Genomic DNA, 27,642 nt, shown 5'->3' with positions numbered 1-27,642 from the left:
AAGATAAGGTAGGTAAGGGGAAAATAAGTTTAGGTATTTGCAGAATCTCCCTGTATTAAAAAAAAAATGTTCACAGTCATATACAGGCTACTTTCATGGAATCATTCAGCTCTACATCCCTTGTGTGTAATCCAAACCTCTTTGCATCTCTGACTGCATCCCAGTACCTGAGGGTCAAGTATCCCACTGAGAGCTTGGAGAGAGAAGCCAAAAAGATCTGGAGCTGATACGGGTGACTGTAGAGCACAGATGGTCAGTTACCGATGTAATCTGTGTATCTGGGAGGCATGTGCTGTAAGGAGGCAGCTGCTAAACCAAATGAATTAAGCCACAGTTTTTAAGAAGAGAGGGTGGATTGGAAAAGGATAAAAGTTTTGAATGTATACAGCTGTGGATTTTCCCAAAGTGCAACCCTATGGAAGTCAGAGGGATGGTCCATTTTACTGTGTGGTCGGCGGAGCGGGGGAGGGGGAGGCGGGAGTAATCATGTTGCAAGCTCACCTTTAACTCTCTCAGTCCATTGTTTTCCTGGTATGCTAGAATGTGTTATATTACCTTGGTTGTCTGTGCTCTGGGATAAGACAGTAGGTCCAAGTTTAAAAGAAGGTATTGGCCTGCCATTTTCCTATGGAGGGAGAGCAGGGAATGCTTTTACTCCATTTATTGGTCACTTAGACGTGCGGCTTAATCTGTACGGCTGGATAAATTCTGCATTTTCTATCCACGGTGTAACCCATAATGTTAGTGGAAAATAAGCCACCGTTACTTTGTTCTGGCAATGTGAGCAGCACTGAATTCTAATTTTGTTTCTCTATCTAAGCCCCAGAATGGAAACTGCCAAGGTCAATTCATTTTGATAAATCAACTGTTTCAGATGGCCCTCTACGCTGAACTACAGCTGCTGTTCTTTTTTTTTTTCCCTAACAAAATGATTATGAAGCAAGCATGTTCCAACTATTACATTGTTTTACTGAACTAATGAATTGCTCTGGGAAGACTGCTATGAAGACTTTTGATCAATTATCGTATACAAACTAGTTAAAAGGAAATACATCATAATTAGGCTAACAAAGCTGCTGTGATGCCACCCCTCCTGACGAATGAATTCCTTTGAGACCAAGTGGGCACACAGGGGTACTTATGTGTGTTTTTTCTGTTTATGGATTTTCATACTTTATAATATGATAGATTAACCAACACTGGCTCACAACTGCTCTCTGTCCAGAGTTTAATGGAGGAAAAAAATACCTTTTGGTCTCTTTAAAAAATCTTCTCCTAGATGTGTGAGAGGAATAAGCATATGGTCTCCAGCAATACTACTGAGAACATGCACCTAGATCAAAATGAGGAAACACATTTCAGCTGTCACCACCATGTCATTACAGCCCCTCCTCAACTGCATTTATGTTGCCAACAAGAATCCTCACCAGATCAAAATGATTGGAATCAGGCCCAAGACAGCTGTAGCCTAGATAAAGAAAACCAAGTGATTTTCAGTCTCCTGGATACCAAGAAACGGAATATGTCACCGATGGCCAGTTAGTGATATTATTCTGCACTTCAGTACTGCTCATCTGAGTGTGACACTTTCTGTATCGTCCTTGGACCATCACTGTTTGTTACAGTTTAAAAAGGAAAGGACTCCATTTACTTTGAAGCCTTTTACTGCAAAGTTGGGAACTCAGCAAGTGATGCAGAGAAAACTTCAGGAGTCCATGCAAAGAAGCAACCATCCAATCAACGACAATGCCCTTTATTCTAATAATTTTATTGTTCAAAAACTGAGGAGAAATTGGCATGTATACAGATTTTAGATTGGAGAGTACCAAATGACATATGGAGTATGACTCTGGATTTATTAGAATTTGACCTTATATATTACTTAAAAGGAAGAAAATGACTACATGAAGGAAAAGTCATCAGTCAAACCTCTGGGCATTGAGAAGTCTGGGCACTGAGGAGAAATTAATCCTTTTACAGCTACCCATATTTAAAGACACTGTTAGCATTATGCTCTATGAGATGAAATTTAATGAATTAAAATTTTGCAGGTCAGATATGAATGTGGGCAAGATCAAAGTCATTTGAACTTTATGCCCAAACAAATAGAAGAGAGTCTCTGGAACTCAGGGGTAGTACATTTCTTAGGAAGAATCCATGTACCATCTTCCCCTGTTCCACGGAAGAAGCCAAAAGGAGTCCCTTTAATGGGCCTCCATTTTCCCTGGTGAGTGACCTTGCTCTTGTCTGAGGGCTTCTCCCCCACGAACTCAAGCCTGCTAGTTCATAAAGCTTCTTGCTACTCTAAGCTCTTCCTCCCCTCTGTAATCAACCCTCACTTTCCCTGAAATAAGAGCATAAATATCTCAGATATACTGTAAGCTGTTCACGTGGGAAGTTTTGCTGTTCAGCAGAGGATCTTAACCTTTTTTGTGCCACTGACCCCCTTTAGTATCTGGTGACGCCTATGGATCCCTTCTCAGAATAATATTTTTAAATGCATAAAATAAAATTCATAAGATTAAAAAGAAAACTGATTATACTGAAACAGTTTAAAATATTTAAAAACCAAATATAGTATATGTAGTATAGTATATGTGCTTTTTTTATTAAAGCATGAAATAAGAAGATCTAGTGGCAAGTCTAATAACGACCATAATTTCAAAGTAGTTGTGAGGATAGTTAATATTTCAAGATATCTGCAACAATTACACTGTAACATGAAAACATTTGTTATTTCTATTAAACACAAAGTCATGGGTGTTGCTAATATGACAGTGGTTTGTGGCTTAAATTCCTAGTTGAGGGATATGTCAACTTGTGATTAGAAGTGAGAGGAAATAATCATGTAATTTTGTCAAATCCCAACTCACAAACTCCCTGGTTTTTCTCTATGGATCTCACGCTGAGAAGCCTGCTTTAAGAGAAGAAAGCTACAGGAAAAAGAGTCTTCTCTGCTGCTTTGTATTCCTCCCTTTCCCCAGACTTGTCCTAAATCTCTTAACCCCTTTCCCGTCCCCTTTTCCTGCGGTTTCTCGCTATTTCTTCCTGTATCTGTCTTTCCTTCACTCTTTCCTTACTTCCTCCTCCCATTCTCTTTCTTCACTTCATTCTCTTTTCTCACTTTCCGGAGTCCCCCTCTTGACACACTGAGCACATGAGCAGGCCTATCAGGACAGGCCCTTGAATTGGTCCGTCCATGGCACACAGTGGAGGTTTGGGCACAGAGGGAAATGCATCATGAAGTGAGGCCAAGGTATGAGATGGATGCAGCTTGGTCCAGGCCAGGCTTCTCTGTCACAAGTGAAAGAAAGAAAGTAGTCTCCACAGCTCAGAATGAAAATGGGCAATTATTTGCTAACTTTAGTCCATATACAGTCACAAAAGTCATCCAGTCTCCAAAGTAGAATATTTGACATAATTTTTATCACTTAAATATCAAGTTCTTCCTATAGAAACTAAGGTTACATTAGTTAATCCCATATTGTTACAGAAATTAGTATTAACAAAACCCTAAAAATATTTCTGGATACTCAAGAAGATTGTAAGGAAATTCAAGCATTTAAAATTGTTATTCACATACCTCAAATACACAGCACTCAAAAGTGTAACAATACTACACACACACACTTATCACCCTCCCCTCAAATAATATTCTAGAAGCATCTTACATGATTATTCTCTTAGAGACCAATGAATTTTCTGGTTGGCCTTCTGGACCACGGCTGAGTAATCCAGAAGATAGTTAAATCCCCGAGGAAGTAGTTAATAAAAGATACTGAATAAATATGGAAACAACAGGAAAACAAGAGACTCATAAATAAAATTTATTTTTAAATTGTGCCAGATAGATTAGACTTACCAGTGAGGAAAGGGAATTCATTAAATGTTAAATATTTCATTTCAGTAAAGCACATGTAACAACATTTAACATATTTTTGTGAGACCATGTGAACTAATTCTGCAACAAAAAACTCAAGCCACCTGTGTAGAAAACTGTCTGAAAAAAATAATGATAATTTATAAGAATGCCAGTTGGGAGAAAGCACTTAATACTACGTTGTCTAGCCAAAGAAAATGAGATCTATTCCAATTACTTCAATATTCTGACATGAAGTTTTTGTGTTATTTTGTTCTTAATTCACCATGGAGAAGACTCAATCAAGAGGCAGGTGGAAGCATCTGTGTGAAAGTCACACCTGTTCACACTTTTTTTTTTCAGATGACTCTCCCTTTTCCAGACTTACAAAGGTCTGCCTTCCTGTTCTTTCAAGTACAAATAAACATAATGTCTCTGATGCAGTTCTGGGCTCCCTGACCAATCGTGTGACCTTGAACAATTACTTTTTTCTAAGTCCCAGTTTCTTCAAATATAATATAGGTGTAATTCATAGAACAAATATGAAAACCAAAATAGACAATCTATGGTAAGTTGTTAGTACTGAGCCTGGCACAGAGTAAGGTCTTCATAAATAATACAATAATACAGTGATACAATACAATAATATATAAACTGATCCATCCAACTGATCAGATAATATTTCAAACTAGGGGGAGGAAGAACAGTTGAATTTTGTATACTGTGGAATGCCTTTTACCTGTTTAGGAATCTATTTGTTCTCCTTATATTTTGTGAAACATATACCAATGGTGTGCCAATGCTGTACCATTTTTTACACTCCAAAGTTGTTAGAAGTATAATTTTAACTTCAAGTGTAAGCAGCTCATATTATGCCTGGGACTAAGTCTTCTGCCTTGATACAACATAAAGAAAACTCACATCTGCCTAGACAGAGAGAGAGGACAGCTATAGCATTGCTTCTATTCGGGAGAACAAATAAAAATTTTGTGATTTCTGTACTCTGAAATCCAAAGTACGCTGGCTTAGCCTGGGGATTTCCAAAATAATAATTTTTTTAAGTAATAATGATCTTTAAAACTAAGAAAATGATTACAAATCCATCTCCTTTATTCAGTCCATTCAAATATATCTATAAAAGCTTTGTGTTGTATTAATCCCTTACCATTTCCTCTCTCTGCTTGGTCTTTTCATTTATTCATTTCCCATTAATCGTAAAATTGAAATAAAAAGAGAATGAATTTTGTAAAGTCACTTTCCATTCTGGAGCTTGGCTAATTTCTTCTAAGTGCACTTTAGTGCTGTTTAATTTGTACCTAGGGGTAGCACACTGTTACTGCACTATTCGCTTGTTCCTCCAGATAAAAGCAATTAGCGGGGCTAGCCAAACCCTCCACCTGGCCACCATCCGCATATGCATAATACCAGGAGAAAACAGGAGGCTGAGTGTTCCTTAGGGCATGCTTCCTTGGATAGTCAAAATCCCCACTTTCTCCTGTGGGCCTGTGGTAGTGAAGGCATATTTGTGGAACTCAGATCATCTCTGATCTAATTCCGGCAGACAATAAACATAGGTTGTATTCCTATTCTGATAGTTCAAAACCAAACACAGTTTTTTCTACTTAAAAGCTATTGCACTGGGCTTCCCTGGTGTCGCAGTGGTTGAGAGTCTGCCTGCCAATGCAGGGGACACGGGTTCGTGCCCCGGTCCGGGAAGATCCCACATGCCGTGGAGCGGCTGGGCCCGTGAGCCATGGCCGCTGAGCCTGCGCGTCCGGAGCCTGTGCTCCGCAACGGGAGAGGCCACAACAGTGAGAGGCCCGCATACCGCAAAAAAAAAAAAAAGCTATTGCACTAACAAATAGAGAATCTTTAAATTGCACTTACTAATTTGGCACTGGTTGATACTTCTGGGGGGGGGGGGGGTGTGTGTGCGTGTGTTTAATACCACCAAGCAACTTTCTGCGACACCAGCAGAAATAACTCAATTCTAACACTATCTACCTGGAGATAGCATCAAATCCCACACGTTAAGGGTTCAGACCCACAAGGCTTGCTCACCCCACCTCCACTGCTTCAAGATGCCAATCACAAGTCCAGATTATCACCTGTGTTTCTGACTGACCAGCTGTAGAACAGAGGTTCCCACCACCCAATTAATTTGCTAGAGTGGCTCAAAGAACTCAGAGAAACACTTTATTTACTAGATTACTGCTTTATTATAAAAGGATATAGCTCAGGAACAGCCAGATGGAAGAGATGCATAGGGCAAGCTATGTGGGAAGGGGCTGGAAGCTTCCATGTTCTCTGGGTGCAGCACTCTCCCTGAATCTTCGTGCTTTCACCAACCCAGAAACTCCAAACCCCATCCTTTTGGAGTTTTGTGAAGACTTCATTACACAGGCACAATTGATTAAATCACTGGCCATCAGTGACTGATTCAACCTCCACTCCTCTTCCCTCCCCAACGGCAGGCAAGTGGGACTGAAAGTTCCAACCATCTAATGACACAGTTAGTTCTCCCGGCAACCAGCCCCCATACTTATGTGCTTTCCAAAAGTCACCTTATTAACATACACTCAGATGTGGTTGAAAGGGGTTTATTATGAAAATCAAGACGCCTTTATGGCTCTTATCACTTAGGAAATTCCAAGGGTTTTAGGAGCTCTGTGCTAGGAATGGGGACAAAAACCAAATATATATTTCTTATTATAAATCACAACGTCACAATACTGGAACTCAATGTTTTGTTAATGTTATATAAGAAAAGTCTAGAGAGAAACAAGAGTGACCCCGGTATGACTCAACCAGTATTATGGATGTCCACACTTTGGAAAATGTAGTATAGATGTTGGACTACAGTGAGATTGTCTTTGTAGGGTCACTGGACAACTCCATATCCCTATGAATTAGAATTTAATAAATTTGAAGTGTAACTTGATACATGCCTGTGTTGAAAATGATTTTTCTCTTAGATGACAGCATCATTAGTTTCTAGACTTTCTTCCCAAAACTTAGGATAGCATTTTCTCTAGTTTATAAGAAGTTTCACTCCCTAGATGTCCCTGATGAGTGCTCATTTTGATGCAGAAAAGTTTGAATTTAAAAATTAAATCATGCTTCATCTGGAAATTAATCTGGGAATCTGGTACCCAAGAGAGCAGTCATTTTTAACCAAGGATCTATTGTGTCACACTCAACTGAAGCAAACATTAAGCATCTTGTACAAGATCAACAGTGTAAAGAAATGTGCAAGAATTTTAGATGAATAGAACACAGCACATTTTTATTCTGTGTTGAGATGCCTGTAATTAATCTTGCATTTTTATTTTTGAACAATATTTATATCTTTCTCCCTAGGTTTCAACAAGAGACACAGGGTTCAGAAGGCCTCATCTTGGAGGTCTTGGAATTTTCAATTTAGAGAATGATTCTTCTTGTCTTTGGTCATGTCTTGCCTGATCTTAGAAGCTGCTCAGTACCAAATTCATAGGTGATTTAGGAAAAATGTCGACCAAGCTATTATATCAAAGAGCTGAAGGGAAGCCCCAAGGATCTTTAAACCAAGTAACTCAAAGTTGCAAATTTCTTCTTCCAAAGCAAATTAACTCTTTTTTTAATTAGTTGGGAAAGCCATCTGCTAAATAGTTTCTTTCTTTACTATGTACAATTTAAACTGCTGTTCACAGTTGTAATCAGGGTGCCTAGCTCAGTGTCAAGCACTGGGAAGATGCTAAATAAATACGTGTAGAAATAATAAAAGTCTAGTTTAATGAATAGATGAATCAATCAATGAATGAATGACCATATTATAAGTCTTATTCTATCACTACCAACTTAGCTGAAATGTCCTGAGAAGTGTTATTGTTAACATTACTTTAACATTCATCATCATCACATTTTCCCTATTCATACTGTCAAAAATATGCAAATGTAGAACTGGACTCTAGATTGCTCTGCAGTTGTAAGAAGGCAGAGAACAGAGCAAATCAAGGTAGGGGAAATTTTCTAACCTCTTAAGTTCTCTGGCAAATTAATAAGCTATCTTGCATGTTGTTCTGGATTTGAAAAGGTTTTAAAACAAATAACATTTTTCCTCTTAGCCCCTTTAAGAATCAATTAAATCCCAGTTGTCAAATGTAAAATGTCCTTCAAACATAAAGGGACAAAAAAGGGAGGAGGTGAAATGATACATTCAAGGACACAGTTTTAAAGAATTAGATTGCTACATTGCCTCAGAGCAGTCTGGAAATGAAAATTGCTAGGCTTTTTGGTGGTATTAGCAGAGTAGTAAATATAATGTATGTCATTTTTATTCCAGACAGGAAGACTGGAGGTAGTTACTAGTGAATGACAGTAAATTGTACCAGATGCCAAGTAAATTTTAACAGCCTTTTAGCTGCACTTCTCATATTCACATACTCATTAGTATTTTAATTTTTAGGTATATAACTCAAGATTTCAATACAACCCCATGTAAAAACGAAAATTGCAGGGGCTTCCCTGGTGGCACAGTGGTTGAGAGTCCACCTGCCGATGCAGGGGACACAGGTTCGTGCCACGGTCTGGGAAGATCCCACATGCCGCGGAGCGGCTGAGCCCGTGAGCCGTGGCCGCTGAGCCTGCGCGTCCGGAGCCCGTGCTCCGCAACGGGAGAGGCCACACACAAAAAACACAAAAATTGCAAAGATGTCTATAGAATATCCTGCTCTTGAGACAAGAACACATAGTTTAATCAAGATATTATTCTGTATCTACCCAAGAGAAATGAAAACATATATCCACACAAAGACTTATATGTGAATGTTATTATTATTCATAATACCAAAAACACCCATGAACTGGTAAATGGATGAACAAAATGTGGTCCATCTAGACAATGAAATATTATTCAGCAATAAAAAGGAATGAACTACTGATAAATACTACAACATGGATGAACCTCAAAAAACATTATGCTAAATGAAATAATCCAGGTCATTCAATTTATATGAAATGCCCAGAAAAAAATCTATGGACATAGACAGCAGATCAGTGATTGCTTGGAACCGGGGATGGGAGCAGTGATTAACTGCACAGGGGCCTGAGAGATCTATTTGGGGTGATCGAAAGATCCTAAAATTTGGATTTTGGTGATAGTTACACAGATGTATAAATTTACATCGTCATTGGTTTCTCATCAATCCTCAGATTACATGATCTTTCGGGAGTGTGCTTTTCCGCCTTAGAGTTGATGCTGTAAAGGACTGAGACTTTGAGGAATGTTGGGATGGGTGACTGTATTTTGTACCTTCACCTTTCCAAAGGTCCAGACAATCACTTCCAACTGCCTACTGCACATTTCTACTTGGATAACACATTGGCAGTGTAGATTCATATATTGTATTTCAACAAATCTAAGTCACCATCAGTTACAAAATAAACCATTACTTTACATACCATTAAGAAAAAAAGTCACCAATTTGATTATGATATGCTATTCATTGTAAGAATCACAGCAAATTAGGACACATTAACACAGGGAGAGTTCCCTGGTGGTCCAGTGATTAGGATGTGGCGCTTTCACTGCCATGGCCTGCTTTCAATCCCTGGTCAGGGAATTGAGATCCCGAAAGCTGCGTGGCTTGGCCGAAATTAAAAAAAAAAAAAAAAATGGGGAGGGGGACACTGTGCCTTGGATTCAAAGAATTGTGGGAAGGAGGTGAAGAATTTTCTCAGCTTGGCTTCAGAAAGAAAGCTATTTCAAGCAGCTGGCAGAGCACAAGCAAACGCATGGGTGTCTGAAAATGCCTGGTGTGTTTGGGCAACTACGGCACCTGGAAAGACCAAAACTAACTTGAAACAGCCTGTTATCAAAAAGATCTGAGCAACTAAGCAGGCTTTCAACAATCACCCATAATCCCCTACCCCTGAAATGTACTCAGCAACCACATTCAAACTCTCACTGAAGCACAATCTCACTTCAAAAGAAGATGCACCATTCACTTCAGTCTTGAAACCACCCTCTTTTAAATCACCTAGTGAGCAGCTACACGTTTTTAAGAATTCTATAACTTAGAAATCAGCAAATTACACTGGTTCTTTAGAATTCTAAATAAACAGAATATACCTTTAAAACTTAAAAAAATATGTGTTCAATGTAAAATTAAAAAACATAAATAAGGAAGGATGTCTGGTGCTTACACAGATTTTAACTAACAGCATTAGGTAGGCTGAAGTTCAGAATGTGCTATGGGGAAATGTCAAGGATAACAAACATCGTTTAATTGGATCATGGAGACAAGAATTAACAAGAAATGGGCCCCTCTTCTTTACTTCATTCTGGGGCAGCAGTATCATAACTAAAACAGAAAGAAATTAGAAGTACTCAGCTCCTAGTTGCCCCTGCCCCAGCTTGTCTTCATCTGGAAAGGGTAGAAGGAATCAAGCCCAAGAAATACGGGGAAGAGTGAGAAAGCATCAGTCTGTTTACTGTGGTCACAGGCTCTAGGCCCAGCTGGACTGTGCATGGAACTCAAGTTCCTCTGGGGGACTCGAAGTGCTTGCAGATGTTCAGAAGAAACAAATGCCAAGGAATGTTAAAGAATTCAAGTTACCTCTAGTCAAGAAAAGCCTCCCACACTCAGTAACTGCCACCCTCTTTGTAGGCAACGGCTGCTGCGTTCCAACTTGTCACATCTGAGCTTCTACTCCTCAGGCCATGTTTCAAGGCTTCTTTTGCCCTGGGTACAGTTGTTCCACTTCACCTCACAAAACCGCAGCTGCCTACAAGGCCACCAACCTCTCTGCACTGCTCAGTTCCAGGAAATAATCTATTGGAGCAAGCATCGTTTTCATGCTGGCATGTAAGTACCGCATTGTCGCTGATGTTGTCTCGTGATGTAATGCTCTAATAGGTTCTTATGGATGATGATGGAGCCATAAAAGGCATGACTGACGTCTAATCTAAACATACTACACGTATACCTTCTTCCTGATTTGCCTCTCCATCTGGGTCTACAGTCTTACTAAAGTTCAGAAGCCTTAGCGTGACTTGGAAGCAAGCTAATCCTACCAGTGGAGCAGTGGTTCTCAACAGGACAGGTTTAGCCCCGAGGGAACATTCAGCAAAGTCTGAAGACACTTCTAGTCGTCACAACTCAGAGGGCATAAAGGGGTTACTACCGACATCTAATTGGTAGGGTCCAGGGATGCTGCTAAACAGACTAAAATGCACAGGACAACCCCCAAGCAAAGAATTACCAGACCAAAATTTCTATAATGTTGAGATTAAGAAACCCTGCAGTAGCCTAACGAAATATCATTAATTCCATGACTTTAAGCTCATTTTTCATTTGTCATGTATTTTTGGAGTACAGAGTTACAGTACTTGCCTTCGAAGATTGAACTAGAATACGAAACTGTTCTGCATACCTACCATGCATACATTTAAACCATATTCAGAGATCACCGGCATCAAATAAAATAATGCATGCCGAAAACATTAACTCTTTTTTTTAATTTCCAAAATACATGAAGCTATTAATATGCATAAATCATTAACAATTCATTTAATAAGTGCATGAAAGAGCAAACTCCTGACAGTTTCTATGCATCATTTTCACTTATGAACCTGTCTCTAGACTCTTTCTCATCCCCATTCAAGTCTTACCTGCCTTAAACATAATATCCCCTACCATAACCAGGAAGAATACATGGAGTCCATCTTTCATATCAGCAGATTTGAGCCACACACCTGACCCTGCAGGGCAGGAATGTACATTATATTCTGCATCTGCCTGATGCCATTATGATACTCTCACTGAGGTATTAATATATATAAACATTCCATTTGATGGACAAAATGCTAAGCAGAAATAAGCAAATGAATGAGTTTAAAAATGGGTATGAGTTAGAGAGTGAAAAAGAAAGAAGACTGGGAACAGAAAAAGAGAGTGGGAGAAAGAGCTTTTCAGAAAAAGGAATCATCAAGGCTTATGCCAGAGATGTTGGGGATAATTACTTCAGCTACATCCTTCTCTCAGCTTCTGAAGCGCTGCCATTGTCCACAGTTTGTGACTTGGTCCTGTATTTTCTTGATCAACTTGTCAGTCTGTCGGTTAGAATTTGCCATCAAACTAAAGTTTTACCAGCTGCTACCCTTATGCCCATTGGACTTAAACCAGCCACTCTTTCCCACATTTTATACTCTGAACTAAATTGTGTGTGAAAATTACCTTTTATTGACTTTAGTGAGAGCCTTATACAAACAACTGAGGGCAGATTTCAACTGCCCACTGCCAAAATAGCCCTCTGTCCCATCTGTTGGATGCACATATCATTAAGACTTTTATTAGCCTCGGAAATGGAGAGCTCATTTTATGGTGTTAGCTAAAAATCTACAAAAGTCCTTGAAAAGCAGTTCTTAATGGTCCTGGTAACCACTGCATCTGAGCAGATGCTCTTAAAGAGCCAGACTGGGAACAGATATTGAAAGATAAGAATGCCTCTAAATGATAGCACCAAACTGTAATTTCATGTCTATAAACTCATACTTTACATTAAACTGCTCAAAGAAAATGTACCTATTGTCCTTCCAAAATGGAGACTTTTTATAATTTAAGTTTTGAAAGAAAATAAGAAAAATGCCTCAGAAACATTTCGGAAAACATGATTTCTTAAAGAAACCACTGTGAAGGAAAGACACAGCATAAGAGTCACCATCAGAAGAAATCAAGAACTTTCTTGGAAAAGTTATAAAAGGCTTAACCACGAGGGGCCCAGGGAGAAGTAATGATCTTTTACCAGAAGAGGAGAATAAAATCATGGAAGCCTAATACGGCTTTTTACAGTTCTGCTTACAATTACACGTTAAACAATTTACCCCTTGTGGATGAGTTCCTGAAGCCTGCTGAGATGTGGCACTCAGAGAAACGAGTACATGCTGTTTTTCTTCTGTTGAGGTTTATTTTTATTAAAGCAAAAAACTTACAACAACTAAAAAAAATTCATTTTTGCTGAATTTTACTCTTTCTAAGAAGACCGACAGCATGGGTGAACATTTATCCAATGTTTGTAGTAAGTCCAACAATAAAAGACAATGGCTTATACATTCATGCCCAGTCAATGTCCTATGGGCTGGAATTCATAAAATAAAGGCAGCAGATGGCATACCTAAATTTAATTTGCTATTTGACTCATCCTTGTGTTACCACTCTGAAATGCAGACACTGAATGTTTATCTAACACTGTTAGAAAACACAAGACCATGCTTTGAGCAAGTTTATCATGTAATCTGATGCTGGATCATCAATCCTGAGAATGAAAACAGTAGCCATCCACAGAGGCACTCTCTTCAGATTAAGAGGGACCAATATCAAGAGTAATTAACAGTATTATCAACAGCCAATACTCCATGTATCAGGGATGGCATTTCATACAGTGTGGAATCACTTCTCATGACAGTAAAGCAATACCAGAGACCATCAAGAAGAACGTGCTTTGATTCTGCTGTTCTAATTTGAAATTAAAGAGGATATTTTTGTGTGTTTCGGCCTTATCTCCCAACGTTCCATTAATGTTATTGCTTTTCCTTATGGGTTCTTCTCTTGAATACTGTGCTACTGTCTTTGATTGCCCATTAGTATGTATACATCAGACCAATATTCTAGACCACCACACTCTAAAATGAATACTTTTTGAGACTTACGTTACTGCTTCTGGCAGCTGTCAAAATAATTCCTGCTGACATCATGTTTAACAGACTTGCCTCCCAGTCAGATCAATGCTGGGGAGCAGCATGCAGTGCTACAAAATTAGGTCATTAATTGTGAAGCAAGCTCACCCCTGCTTGCATTTGGAGACCAAAAAACTCTGAAGTTAAAAAAAAAAAAACTGAACAATCCAAGATTCTGGAATCTTCTTTTAAATCTCAATAAAGGTGTCAATTTAGCTATTTAATTCTCAGAGTTCTTCGGAAGAATTTTATTATTTAAAAGTATGGTGATATAATACCTAGTCCTCCAAAGGGACCTGAAAACATTCCAACATTAAAATATACACCACTCCTAAAGGGTGAAAATCCAAGTGCTAACACCCATTGTACTGACCATCTTTCTGAGCACTCAAATGTTAACTTTTTCAAACAACTACAGAAGAATCTGTTGTTAACCTGTTACTCTCAAGTGTCAACCTGAGTGGGCGTCATAGTATTTGGCTATAAAATTACCTCATAATAATATAAAAGAAACACAAGAGTCTCAATGACTTAGAACCTGGGAAGAGAAAAAAACCAATCTGGTAGTTAGAACCAGATTGCCAAATGACAGCATCAGCTGCATTATCTGTGTGCCTGGAGGCTTCCCTTCCAAACTAATTTTAAGAATAAATTGAAATTGAACTGGAGCCATGCAAAGTAGAACACAGACCTTTTTGAAGATTCGTATCAGGTAAAGAGTAAACAGGTTGTCAGAGAATATTGACATTTTCTTTTCAGAATTGATTTTATGCTTTTATTTTTCTACCCATATGGCATTTTATATTATTAACATTTATTTATTAAAACACTGCCCTTTCCTCAAAAGGTTTTAAGGAGTTTGAATGTTCTGTTACAGCATTTTAAGATAAAAATAGCTCGCCATTATCTTACAAACTAGAATAAAACAAATATTTCTATTTGAATTAAAGGTGGAAATGTACACCTTCTTACAAGTTTGTTTCCAAAGCTGTTAAGATGGAAATAAAAAAAGGTCATTTGTTAATTTAAAAATTCAAAATACCTCGAATCTTTCCCTAAAATCTATCATCCAATACACAAATCAAAGATCAAAATATTAAGATGGTCTATAAGAATTAACAAAGATAAATGTTTTGTAGATCCAAAAACAGGTTGATTTATTTGGCATCATTCCAATTTACCTCCCTACTCTTCTGTCCTGATTAATTGCCCTCAGCAAGGAGCTGTAACCTAGTTATGCTGTTTTCTTAATTCCTATTGATGGGGTGTTGATATAAGGATAAAACAAGAACCAACAGCCTTTTAACTAACCCATTCTTCATAAGTTAATCAATCATAACTTGTCCATTTTAATTATGTCCCAAATTCCTAATAGAGATATGCTTGCAGTTTCCAAATATTTGCATGATTAAAGATGTTTTCCTTGTTTCAATAAGGAACCTCAAATTGATGAGTCAGGTGGCAAGATTTATGGGATGAAGTTGTCCTGTTTATCTCCCAGCTTTCAAAAATACTGGTCTGCAATTCAGTAACAAAACAACATTCCCACCAGAGATATGCAGACTATGCCCATTAATGATGATGACATGTTTAAAAAAATACATGCATGTACCAAAAGCAGTAGATGCCAGAGAGAAAAGCCTCCAAGAAAATGTTTACTAGCCTCCCTCTTCACATCCATAAAAAGGCAGTCTATCTGAATATTAAATATAATTACACAAAGCTAACAGGCCATTGGTACACCTGGATAACATTTTCAGGTCGTTTTTGCCCTCCTTGGAGGCATACCACAGGCATACCTCTTTGGAGGCATACCACATCAATCAGTTATACCACTCAAATTACATGGAAATTCTGGCTGCCTCACAAACAACTGGACAGTTCAGTTATGATAAAACATGAGCAGAATTTTCATTGCATTGACTGACAATCAGTTATTTTGACTGGATGCAAACAGAAACAAAAGCTAACTTTTTTCAAAAAGTTAAATGAAATGCAAAAAAGTTAAAAAAAATGCAAACAGAAACAAAAGCTAACTTTTTTCAAAATGTGAGCAGAATTTTCATTGCATTGACTGACAATCAGTTATTTTGACTGGATGCAAACAGAAACAAAAGCTAACTTTTTTCAAAAATAACTTCCCATTTAGGAACTTCCCTCTTCTATCACCTAAAATCCTATCATGTTTTAAACATCAGAATTGAAGTAATAATGTTCCTCTTTCATAGTAAATGGTCTAGCAACTGATGATAGAATATGATGGTGATGACGACAACAATGATGATGATACTGGGTTTCTGAGAGAATAATTTTTATATAAAATGTTTCCTATTCAATATCCAATAGACACAAATATATGTATAAAGTAACTGAACTCCTCCAAGTCATTAGAACTGTTTTCTCTGACTTAACAGAAATTGCACATTCCCTGATTTATCTCTCTTCCCTTGAATCATCTGGTCCTTTAACAGTAAAGTGCCCTCTATTTACTTCTCACCCATCAGTTCTAGGTAGCACTCAAGTTGAGAGAATGGTTTGCCCAGAATCATCAATTGACCCAACTGTTAAACCCACACTCTACAAAAAATAAGAAAGATGTCAAGAAAACTACTTCCTTAAAATTTGCGTCTAACCACTAATATACCTGGCACAGCAGGGCTTGAAGAGCAGAAATCAAGCCCTTTTCATATCTGAACACTCAGAGTCACTTTGAGTCACTCCTCCCAGGAGGGGTGATCAGTACTTGCCCCTCCTGAGAGGAGGAGTGACTTATCTGCCTAGTGAAACTTGGGAGAGCCTGACATCCATGACAACATCATCCTGGAGGCAGGGTACTGTTTAGAAACATAGAGAGTGCAGGTCCATCTCTCCTTCTCTTGGACCTGTCTATCCTTCAGTGAAGCTTTATTTATACAGCTCCAAAAACAAGTTATACTTCAGTATCATAAATCATATAATTAAATGTAATCAAATGTAACTATATATACATTTGTATATATTCACTGAACTTCCATCTAAACAGTATAACTTATAATCCAAGGTAGGTGTTCAAAACATGCCTGTAAACATTCTTCTGAATATATTCTTAGTATTTTACAATCACACCGATAGCACTTAGCCCACTGAACTTAACACTGAAGTCACAATAAACTTTTTGGCCTTGAACAAAACAGACCAAGAATCCACAAGTTAATGTCATTCCCTTTGTTAACTCAGTCTAGAGTTTCCCAAAATGTGTTCCCAAAATCACTGGTCCTAAGTGATGCTTTTGAGGAAAACGTTCCACAACCAAACACAATGATCTAGCAATAGTCCTAAACCTTCTAATTTAGCTGGACTTAACCAACCTGGCACTCTACTGTGAGATAAGTTTGGGAAATGCTGTATCAGAGCCCCTTTTTGATAATTTACGATACATATTAACAACTCTAAAAAGCCCTACACTAAATGAGTTTGTTTACTTTAGTTTAAAGCAAACATGTTTGACCTTAGAACCCTTTCCTATTTAACACCATGGAATATGCTTGGGGAAGTGCTCTTCCAGAAAGTGAGACATCACATAGGATGAATCATAACTCCATGGGGCAGTTTACAGCCTCTCCCAAATCTCATGCTGTTACATGAAACGCAAACAGACACAAAGGTGTCTCTTGGCTTATTAATCACCAAAGCTGTGCATAAAAAAGAAGAATTTAAATATATAAACATGAGATGGGAAGCAGCAATTTTAATATCTATGAAAAATTATTGCAACTAACAAAAACAAATGTTAATTACTAACAGAAAATCCTAATTGCCCTCCACTTGGATTCACAAAGCACCAATTGAAATAAATTCTCTAGCATGTTTACCATCCCAAGTACGATACCACAAGTCATCCACAAATGATTATGTCATTCTTTTTTTTAGCCATCCAGATCCGAACCCCTACTCTAAGTTGTCACACATGACAGAGTTGCTCTAGACTCCCTTCTTTCAGGCGATGGTGGAGTTTATACAATAGCTAATATTTCCTGTTGTAACTGTATTGTTGTCACAGTGGAACAGTCAATACTGAAATTTAAGAAAAAAGCTACCTGACTTTCTAAAGCAGACACTGATGTTTTATGGAATTTCTTCAGCTGGTTAGATCTGGTACCCTAGGGGAGGCATGGCTGAGGTCAATACTACAGATTAGTTTCCTCATACTGTTGGGAGTCCTGTTGATATTAACCTTAATTAAATGCCATATTAGGCAAATTGAATGGATTTGGTCCCAGTCCCTCTCAGTCAGATTAGTAAGAGTGACCAACAGAGTAGCACACCCACGGAAAAATTCACCAGAAGTCAAGAGTGTATAGAAAGAGGTAGGAACTGTTGAGAGACAAGTCTTCATGGATCCCTCTGTTTCTGCATGTCTTGGGACAGCTTTTATCTTGGACTATCTTTTCAAAGATGTTTGTACAGCAAACAACTTGAAAGACAGAAATGACATCCCCCTCCAGGGCAAAGGAAAGTTCTGTTTGCCACTCAGGATATTAAAGCTAATGTCTCCTCTGGGGTAAAAGTTGGGCAGATTGGCTAGCAGCTCCCTTATAAGATTGAGAGGTTCCTAAACTTGGTATACCTCAATTGTGACACAAACCTTTGCACCCAGCATCTACCTGGGCCCACCTCCACATCATCCTCATAGGACTGGGGAGTAAAAGGACTGAAACAAACATAAAGCTTATGCTGTCTGCTATGCTTGCATAATAAAGTCCTTCAATTTTGATCCAGGAGCTTTGTCTTCTGCCAGCATCTATGAAACTGTGGCTGGATAACGTTTTATCTTGTATGTAGGATAGTATCTCAGACCCTTCACACTTTTTGACAAAGACCCAGATTAATGTACAGAGACAACAGGCTTATAATTTGGCAGACTCAAAAGTATAATTATATCAATTCTCCCCAAACTGACCTATAGATCAGTGCAACACCAATCAAAATTCCAGCAGGATTTTTCTATTTTCATAGAAATTGACAAGTGGACACTGAAATATATATGGAAATGTAAAGTACTTAGAGTAGCCAAAGCAATCTTGGAAAAGAAGCTGAAGGATTTATATACTCTCTGACCTTAAGACTTACTATATAGTAATTAAGACATTGTGAAAGTTGTATGAAATTAGAGAAATAGATCAATGGAACGCAATATGAAATCCAGAAATTACCCCGCACATATACGGCCAAATGAATTTGACACAGACATCGACTGTAATTCAATGGGGAAAGAAAAGCCTTCTCAACCAATAGTACTGGATCTACTGGATACCCATGTTTTTTTAAATGTGTTGATCCGTAACTTACATTGTGCATAATGACCTAAACTACAAAGCTCCCATAAGAAAACATAGGCAAATATGTTTGAGGCCTTGGGATAGTCAAAGACTTCTTGGGAAAAAATGTAAAAGACCCAAGTTATAAAAGAAAAACAATAATAAAAAGGCAAACAAGTAACTTCTTTTAAAAGGCAAAAGACTTCAATAGATGCTTCGCAAAAGAGGACTTACAAATGGCCAAAGAATTCATTACAAGATGTTTAATGTCATTGGCATCAGGGAAATATGAATTAAAACCACAATTAGATACCACTGCACACTCACTAAAATTACCAAAATTAAAGACTATAACACCAAAATGTTAGGGAGAATGCAGAGCAACTAGATACTGGGGGAAACTTAAAATGATACAACAACTGTGGAAAAATGTTTGGCAGAATCTTAATAGTGTGAAACCCTCCTACATTATTATTTAGCAATTCCATTCTTATATTGACCTCCCTCCAAAATGAAAACATGTATCTACAAAAGGTCTTGTATACAAGGTTTATTGCAGCTTTATTCATGATGACACAAAACTGGAAACAATCAGATATCCACCAACAGGAAAATAAACTGGGGTATACAATAGAATACCACTCGTTAATAAAAAGGAACAAAGCAATAATACAAACAAAACACTAATAAATCTCAAAAGTGTTATCTGGAATGAATGAAGCCAGACACAAAGAACTATATACCATATGACCTCATTTATATGAAGTTTTAGTACAGACAAAATTAACGCATGCAGCTAGAAATGGGAATGGTGGTTGCCTGAGGGGAGTACAGAAATAGACTGGAGAGATGCTCAAAGGAACTTCTTAGGCTGATGAAAATGTTCTACACCTTGACTGGGATGTCAAATTCTACAGACTTTGTTCTATATAATTCTCAAATCAAAAAACTGTTAAAGGCTATAAAATAGATTTTATTTAAAACTCCTTTACCTCCAGACTATTCTAGGTCTGACATCCAAATCAGACAGGCTGAACTTCAGATTATTTGCTGTTTCCACAGGTGTTAAGAGAGATATACTCGCAGACTTTACGCAGCTACCAGGGCAACAATGCCAGGAAAACCTTTAATCAAGACTTGATAGTGCCTATTTGCAATCCGGAGAAGTAAACAAAGAACACCCCAATTATAAAAGCAGGTGAAACCCACCAAAAGACCTAATCAGGCACAATGCTGGCGTTCTTGATTCTCGTGACTGTGACCCTAGCCTCTGCTCACAATTCTGGTGAGCACTTTGAAGGGTAAGTGACTGACACCTTAAATGAGAAGCACTTCTTTGCTAGCCAAAAAATTTGAACACATTACCCAATTTTAAATTTTCTCTCCTTCTTCTGTATTTCACCATTCAGGGAGAAGGTGTTCCGTGTCAGTGTTGAAAATGAAAATGACATCAACTTACTCCGTGAGTTGGCCAGCACCAGGCAGGTAAATAACAATTCTATGCTATAGGGTTTCCTTCACACTTATTTTAAAATCTTAGATTACACTATGATTCCATCAAAGGAAGAATGACATGAAATATTAACTATAGCGCTTTTGTAGCAAGAAATAAAAACTTGAAAAACATTTAGTGCCCCCATGCCTTCTTTTTCTGCCTAAATTAGATTGCCATAAGCCCTATTATAAATCCAGGGTAACTTTTAAACAGCTTCCAGAGCATGACAACTGAATGAGCTGAAACTGTTGCAAAGGTCATAGAACATTTAATGTACAGTAACTTCCCTTCTAAGGCAAAAGAGAAAAATGATGAGCTTGGATATTACAGAAAAACTGGGCTTTTGTCCAACTTGATATTCATTTCCACATCCCATGTATCATCTGTTCTCTTTGATTTTCTTTCATTCCAAATCAAACAGCTTGAGTTTTCATGACCTTGATTCAGGCCCTCTTAATGATATGGCATGAAGGAGGTAAAGAAGGTAAAAAGCCAGGAGTGATTTTCATATTTTACTTTCAAGAAACCAAAATCTCTACGCTACTTTATTTTAAAAAATTCACTGTATATGGGATGAAAACTGACAGTTTTAATTTTATATATATAGTGTGTCAGGAAGCTATTGCTGACCACAATAGTTTGTTTACTTGATCCAATGCTGTCTTTTCATGAATACAGAAACCAAAATATTCTACTAGCTCCTAAGTATCTATCTATCCATCCAACCATCTATCTTTCGTTATCTTTTTAGCTTTTAAGGTGTGGAGGAAAAAAGAAGGTAAAGAGTGTCATAATCTGAAACAGATTCAGAAGGTTAGAATTGAAAGATAATATAAAGTCATCTACTGCAGCCTTCTACTCAAATTTGAACTTCCTCAGTGGAAACAGCATCCCTGGTTACTAGCCCTGATAAAAACTGTTTGAGTATTTCCAAGAATAGTAGGAATACTGCTTTTTCAAGGTAGCAAATTTGCCTTACAAATCTTTTTTTTTTTTTTTTTTTTTGCGGTACGCGGGCCTCTCACTGTTGCGGCCTCTCCCGTTGCGGAGCACAGGCTCCAGACATGCAGGCTCAGCGGCCATGGCTCACGGGCCCAGCCGCTCCACGGCATGTGGAATCTTCCTGGACCGGGGCACAAACCCGTGTCCCCTGCATTGGCAGGCGGACTCTCAACCACTGCGCCACCAGGGAAGCCCTTACAAATGATTTTAATCGTTATACTGAGCTGAAAGCTACCTTCTCTATCTTTGACCCATTGGACCTAGCTGAGTCAAATACTGTCTCACTTCTAAGATTTATCTTTTCCAGGCCTTCCATCATTTCTCTTAGCACTGGTTTACAGACACTTGATCATTCTGGTCACCTCTGAATATAGCTCAATCTTTCTGTCTATATTTCTTTTTTAAAATGCAGCTCTCAGAATTGACAATGGACCTCCAGGTGTGCTCTGATTAATACATACTGTAGGACCATTGCCTGCTTTCATTTGTAAAGCAGACACTTATTAATGGGGCCTAAGATTCTTTTTAGCATCTTGAACAGTTAGGATGCTCTTAGCTTACAGAACACCTATTGCCGATCAAAACTATTAGGCTATTTTTTTCTCACATGAATCACCCTCAAGCAAGGTATTCTTCCTTCTATACTTGCCTAATTGATTTTTTAACCTAAATGCAGGATTTTAGATTTACTCTGTTAAAAATTATCTTGATAGCATATTGAGACAGTTTTAAAAATTAACTCACTCATCCAAATAATTCTTTGCCCTAAGTTTGTATCACCAGCAAGTTTGATAAACATGCCTTCTTGACTTTTATCTTTGTCACTGATAAAGGAAAAACATTAAGTAAGTCAGGGGTCAGCACAGAATTAGAGGCACCCTTCATGGTTCGTTCATTTAATACCTATTTATCATGAGGCTCCAATATGCCAGACACAGTGTTAAGTAAGCACTGAAAGTGGTTCATTAACCAACTCTCCTTGGATGAGTTTGCTCTGCTACCCAAGTTACTGTGGTGTTACCTACAGCTAACACTGTGCTTTCCAGCTTGTAAAGAAGAATATAAATGCACAGACTTGGTCAAACGCTTTGCTAAGATCCAGATTCAGCATCCTATCAGGCTAGTGGTCTCTTTCAAGGATAACATGAAGTTAATTGGGCTTGACTTATTTTTTTTTTTTTCTTTTTTTTGGCTTGACTTATTCTTGCTTTAAACCGTGCTGGCTCCCAAGGATCATGGCTTCCTTTTCTGAATATTCACAGTCCATCTGCTTCCAGTTTACTTTGCCAGTATCCATGCCAGGCCCCTGGAGCTCCCGCTCCTGGTATTCACGTGTCTTCCTGTTCACGAAATCCAAGACATGCCCCCTCCACTCCTCAGTGATCCCTTCAAGCTCTGATTCCTCCAAGATTGCTGAGAAAGTTCTGCAATCACATCCTCAGTATTTTTTTAGTTACCTAAAATTCAGCATTTTCTGATGGCCAAGAGCAGAGAATCTGGACTCAGACTTCCTGGGTTCGATTCCTGGCTCTACTACTTGCTAGCTGGACCTTGGATGCCTCTCCGGGTCTCAACTTTCTCATTTGTCAAATAAGGAGAATAAGAGCATTTACCTTACAGGATTGTTGTGAGATTTAAAAGAATTAATATAAGTACTCAGAAAGAACTTACACAGTAAAAACTATGTAAGCGTTTGTTATCATTACTGTCATTAGATCCAGGATTTTGAATGCAATTTACATTACCAGACTAATCCCCTCTCTGCCTATCTATCCTGGGCCTCAATGTTCTCTTTCCAAAGAAGGTTTTTCTGCTAAAATCATAATATTTGAAAATTTCTTTACTTATGGTAATTTCATCTCTCAGTAGAAGTAGAAAAAACAAGAGATAGTATAAAACTCCTTAGAAAAGACAAAAGCCAAACAAGAGGTCAATCTGGCTACTTCCTCTCTTCCAGCTGCAAACATACTTTAGCTCCAAGCAGTGAGACTGCGTGTTTCTTCTTTATTCATTTTATTTCCAACATGATTGAAAAAGAGATTTTTAATCGACAGATGAACGGATAAAGAAGGTGTGGCACATATATACAACGGAATATTACTCAGCCATAAAAAGAAACGAAATTGAGTTATTTGTAGTGAGGTGGATGGACTTAGAGTCTGTCATACAGAGTGAAGTAAGTCAGAAAGAGAAAAACAAATACCGTATGCTAACACATATATATGGAATTTTAAAAAAAAATGGTTCTGAAGAACTTAGGGGCAAGACAGGAATAAAGACGTAGAGGTGGAGAATGGACTTGAGGACACGGGGAGGGGGAAGGATAAGCTGGGACGAAGTGAGAGAGTGGCGTGGACTAATATATACTACCAAATATAAAATAGATAGCTAGTGGGAAGCAGCCGCATAGCACAGGGAGATCAGCTCGGTGCTTTGTGACCACCTAGAGGGGTGGGATAGGGAGGGTGGGAGGGAGATGCAAGAGGGAGGACATATGGGGATATATGTACACATATAGCTGATTCACTTTGTTATAAAGCAGAAACTAACACAACATTGTAAAGCAATTATACTCCAATAAAGATGTTGAAAAAAAAAAGGAAGTTTTACTCTCCTTAGCAATCTTGCAAGTGCAGCATATTCTGGACTGTAGCCTTCCTGATAAGATCATTACAAGGGCATCTAGTCTTTGTATTCATCCTTGGCCGTGTGTCCTTCCTCCCTGCTTTTGAACATGTCCTTTTAAAAGTTGAATGTATTGGAGAGACCTGTGACCACAACGGACTCTAGCAGCCTCCCTCTTTCCATATGTAATTGTATAGGAAGGGTTTCATTTTTATCTCCTTGTTCCTTTATTGGAGACATTCCCCACAAAACCTATTCTCTTTTCGCAGTACTTTCTTGAACTCTGTTTCTGTAGTTTCAGGTGCATGCCCAAGGTAACTTGGTTACAGTCTTCCAATGTTCCCAACACTTCCATTATGATTGTAAGCTTCTCCCTGCTGTCTGGAACTAGGCCTAGAGTAGAAGTCATTTCCTCTTCCAACAAGAAAGGAAAATTCCATCAAGATAAAGGAAGAGTCTATCATATGCTCAACTCATAGTCAAACGTAACGTGAAGAAACAAATTTGTGTAAATTTGTGAAGAACCAAAATTCCCCAACACAAATATTTATTCTTTTATGAATCCTTCTTTTTCCCAAAAGAATTTAAGGTGAATACACTACTTGCTTTTGTGCTGGTTTTGTAATATATTTTAGGAAAGACTCTTTAAATATTAGCCAGCTGGCTCATTAAGTTGACATTCCCACAGTGGTATCACTTAAAGATATTCCTTTATCTTCCAACAAATGGTTGTCACTCAGGTTCCTGGATTTATAATTTTATAACCTTAGTTTTATAACTCCTTTACATATAATAATTCAATTCCCCATATCTCATATCACATATTTTACTCCACTTCCATATTTTAAACATAGATCTCATTCACAAAGTGTTGGTAATTACCAAAATTTATATTTATCTCCCTGTACCAATATTTTAAGTTCATTATTTGTGACCATACTTAATGCATTGTAAACATCTATAAGGCTATAATGTTGCTCCTGATTTTTGGCTCCGTTTCTCCTAAGAACTGGGGACTAACTCCAGGTTACTAAGTCTGCATCATATTTGCCGGACTCCATAGTGTTGGATGTTGGTATGTTTGCTGACCAATTTTCTCCTTGTCAAAGGAGAGTTTTTACAGGACCTCAGGTTAGGTCTGCAAGTCTTCTGTCAAACATGCTTATGAGATTTCTCTACCCCATTTAAAAATATATATATATATATTCTTAAATGGGGTTGAGAAATTACATATATGTATATATATATATATATATATATATATATATATATATATATATATTTCTCCCAATATTTGGCAGAACCAGGACAAACGTTTGTACAAGAGGTTAGACGATTAGGGAAGGCAACTTTCAACTTAATATCAGAAGGAAAACCATCAAAAGGCAATTAGGCTGTTCTGAAGCAGTACTAGATATACTCAGGATTGTAGCAGAACCATCACCAAGGATATTGTGCAGGTATTTGTCACTCTAAGTGGGAAGCTACCATCTTAATGTAGGTTCTTCCAGAGCAGACCCTTAGACAAAGATTCAAGGGCAAAGATTTCATTTGGAAAGTACAGGGAGCCTGGGTAGACAAGTGAGGAGTGATACAAAGAAGGGAGGGCAGCAAACAAAAGGGGCACTATTAAGCCAGCTATCACAGAGGATGACTAGAGCTTAATCCTACAGAGAAATTCCAGGAAAGGGTGCAAACCACAGGCATCAAAATTATCCCACCTGAGAAATGACAGATTTGGAATATTTAGACATCAACTTGCTAGGGTCATTGGTTAAGCACTTCTCTGGAAAGAGTTATTTCTTTGGCACCTCCTGCCTGCTGCGAGCTGTTAGGCTTTTTCCAGTTTGGGGGAGTTTTCAAGCACAGAGATGCACATCTTGGCAGTGGGGAGTCTCCTGAGCACGCTAAAAGGCTCCAGTGTTAAGTATGAGTGGGGCGCTGTCAAGTTGCCTACAGATGCTTGGAGGACTTTATGTGCTTTACCAATTCTAAACCTCTGTGTCTGTAATAAAGATACACCTCCCTCTCCCATCCCACCGTGGAATGACAGGCATTTATTAAGAACACAAATTCAGAGTTAACTTTTAAAAATATGCTTTCTCCTATAATGTGCTTGTCTTCATGGCCCTTCTCTTTACAATGCTGGCTAACTAGAATTCATCACCAGCCCTTGCTTTCTCTGTCTTTATCATGATAAGCCTTTATACTTCCTCCACTCCTTTTTTTTTTTTTTAATATTTATCTATTTATTTATTTGGCTGTGTTGGGTCTTAGTTGCAGCACGCAGGATCTTCGCTGTGTTCACGGGCTCTTCATTGCAGCGTGCAGGCTTCTCTGTAACTGAGGCATGCGGGCTTCTAGAGCATGCAGGTTTAGTTGCTCCTTGGCATGTGAGATCTTAGTTCCCCAACCAGGGATCAAACCCACGTGCCCTGCACTGGCAGGCAGATTCTCAACCACTGGACCACCAGGGAAGTCCCCCTCCACTATCTTTTAACCTCTCACCTTTATCCTCTCATCTTTGACTCAATAGATCACATTCTGCAGCCAATCCTTGTCAAATTATCAGTACTCTCTCTTTCCAATACCTTAGTGACAACCATACTCACACTATTTTTTCTGGAATCCCTCCTGTGTAATCCTAATGTCCCTGCCTCCCATTCCCCTGACCTTCCCTATGACCCTGACTCATGATTCAGTACCCTCTAGACATCTACAGAGGTTTGAAGATTACCAGGACAGGATATAGGCACCTGGATTCTCCACAGGTATATCTAAAATTGAGTCATCTTATTATCTTACATCATCAGTTTCTATTTCACAACCTCTAAGTGTGCCCAAACTCCCTTCTAAGTTCCAAAGCAATGGTCCTAAGTACCACCACCTGTCATATCTCCATCCTGAGACTAGCTCATAAATATCTAAACAGGTATTGAGTGAGAAACAGGGCAGAGAAAGATCCAATGTCAGGGTCACCTCAGGTTTCTAGGCCTTTACTCAGCTCAAGCAAAGAACAGAAAAACAGAGACCTGTGAGAGGCGGAATGTCATTGGTTAATATTTTCCCAAGGGAAAAGGAGATCTGAAACCACACATCCACAAAGAAAAACATTAGAATTATCAAATATGTCATACTACTTTTGTGCACAATTTCCTCTAAAATCTCCCCACGTCTGATTTGCTCACTAGTGTATTCCTAGTCTCAGGCACAGAGCCTAGCACATAGTAGGTCCTCAGTAATAGCTGATGAATAATTGAACAAATGAAAATGTCGGCACATTATTGGATCCTCAAGAATATTTTGTTTCTGGCCATGGTTCCAACATAACCACTGTGGAAAGATACATTTTTCCTCCCTGATGGATCCCCCACAGGTCAGGGATGTTCTTGGCTCCACACATTACTATGACTTGTATAGCACTGAGTTCCAAGATAAACTCATAAAATGAGTCCATTAAAAAGTAAGAGAAAGCTCAATTTCTCGCTTTTAAATTTTGTGGCTCCAGTTAATTCAGCATCATTCATTCAGCACATGCATCCACTACCACAAACACTGCTATCACAATAAGCAACTGTTCTAGAAAATCAATAAATAGAAGAGAGCAGTTATAGAATACTGCCATTAACTAGCATTATGGGAGATAATT

General features: G+C 38.3%; 1 protein-coding gene and 1 long non-coding RNA gene across 3 annotated transcripts in view; one reads left to right on the top strand and one right to left on the bottom strand.

Moving 5' to 3' along the window:
• LOC307186283 overlaps positions 1-27,642 on the bottom strand; it is a 672,979-nt gene that overhangs the window by 546,302 nt on the left and 99,035 nt on the right. The window lies entirely within an intron of this gene.
• Positions 9,529-27,642, top strand: part of CPB1 (carboxypeptidase B1) — a 50,435-nt gene continuing 32,321 nt past the window's right edge. Inside the window, exons 1-3 of the mRNA XM_079921271.1 lie at positions 9,529-10,704; positions 19,934-20,172; positions 20,281-20,356. Coding sequence (XP_079777397.1) covers positions 20,102-20,172; positions 20,281-20,356 — 147 coding nt within the window. The 5' untranslated portion in view covers positions 9,529-10,704; positions 19,934-20,101. The remainder of the gene's footprint in view (positions 10,705-19,933; positions 20,173-20,280; positions 20,357-27,642) is intronic.

Source organism: Stenella coeruleoalba (assembly GCF_951394435.1).
Source record: "Stenella coeruleoalba genome assembly, chromosome: 5".
In the NCBI taxonomy this organism is placed as follows: Eukaryota; Metazoa; Chordata; class Mammalia; order Artiodactyla; family Delphinidae; genus Stenella; species Stenella coeruleoalba.
This window is presented reverse-complemented; position numbering and strand designations above follow the sequence as displayed.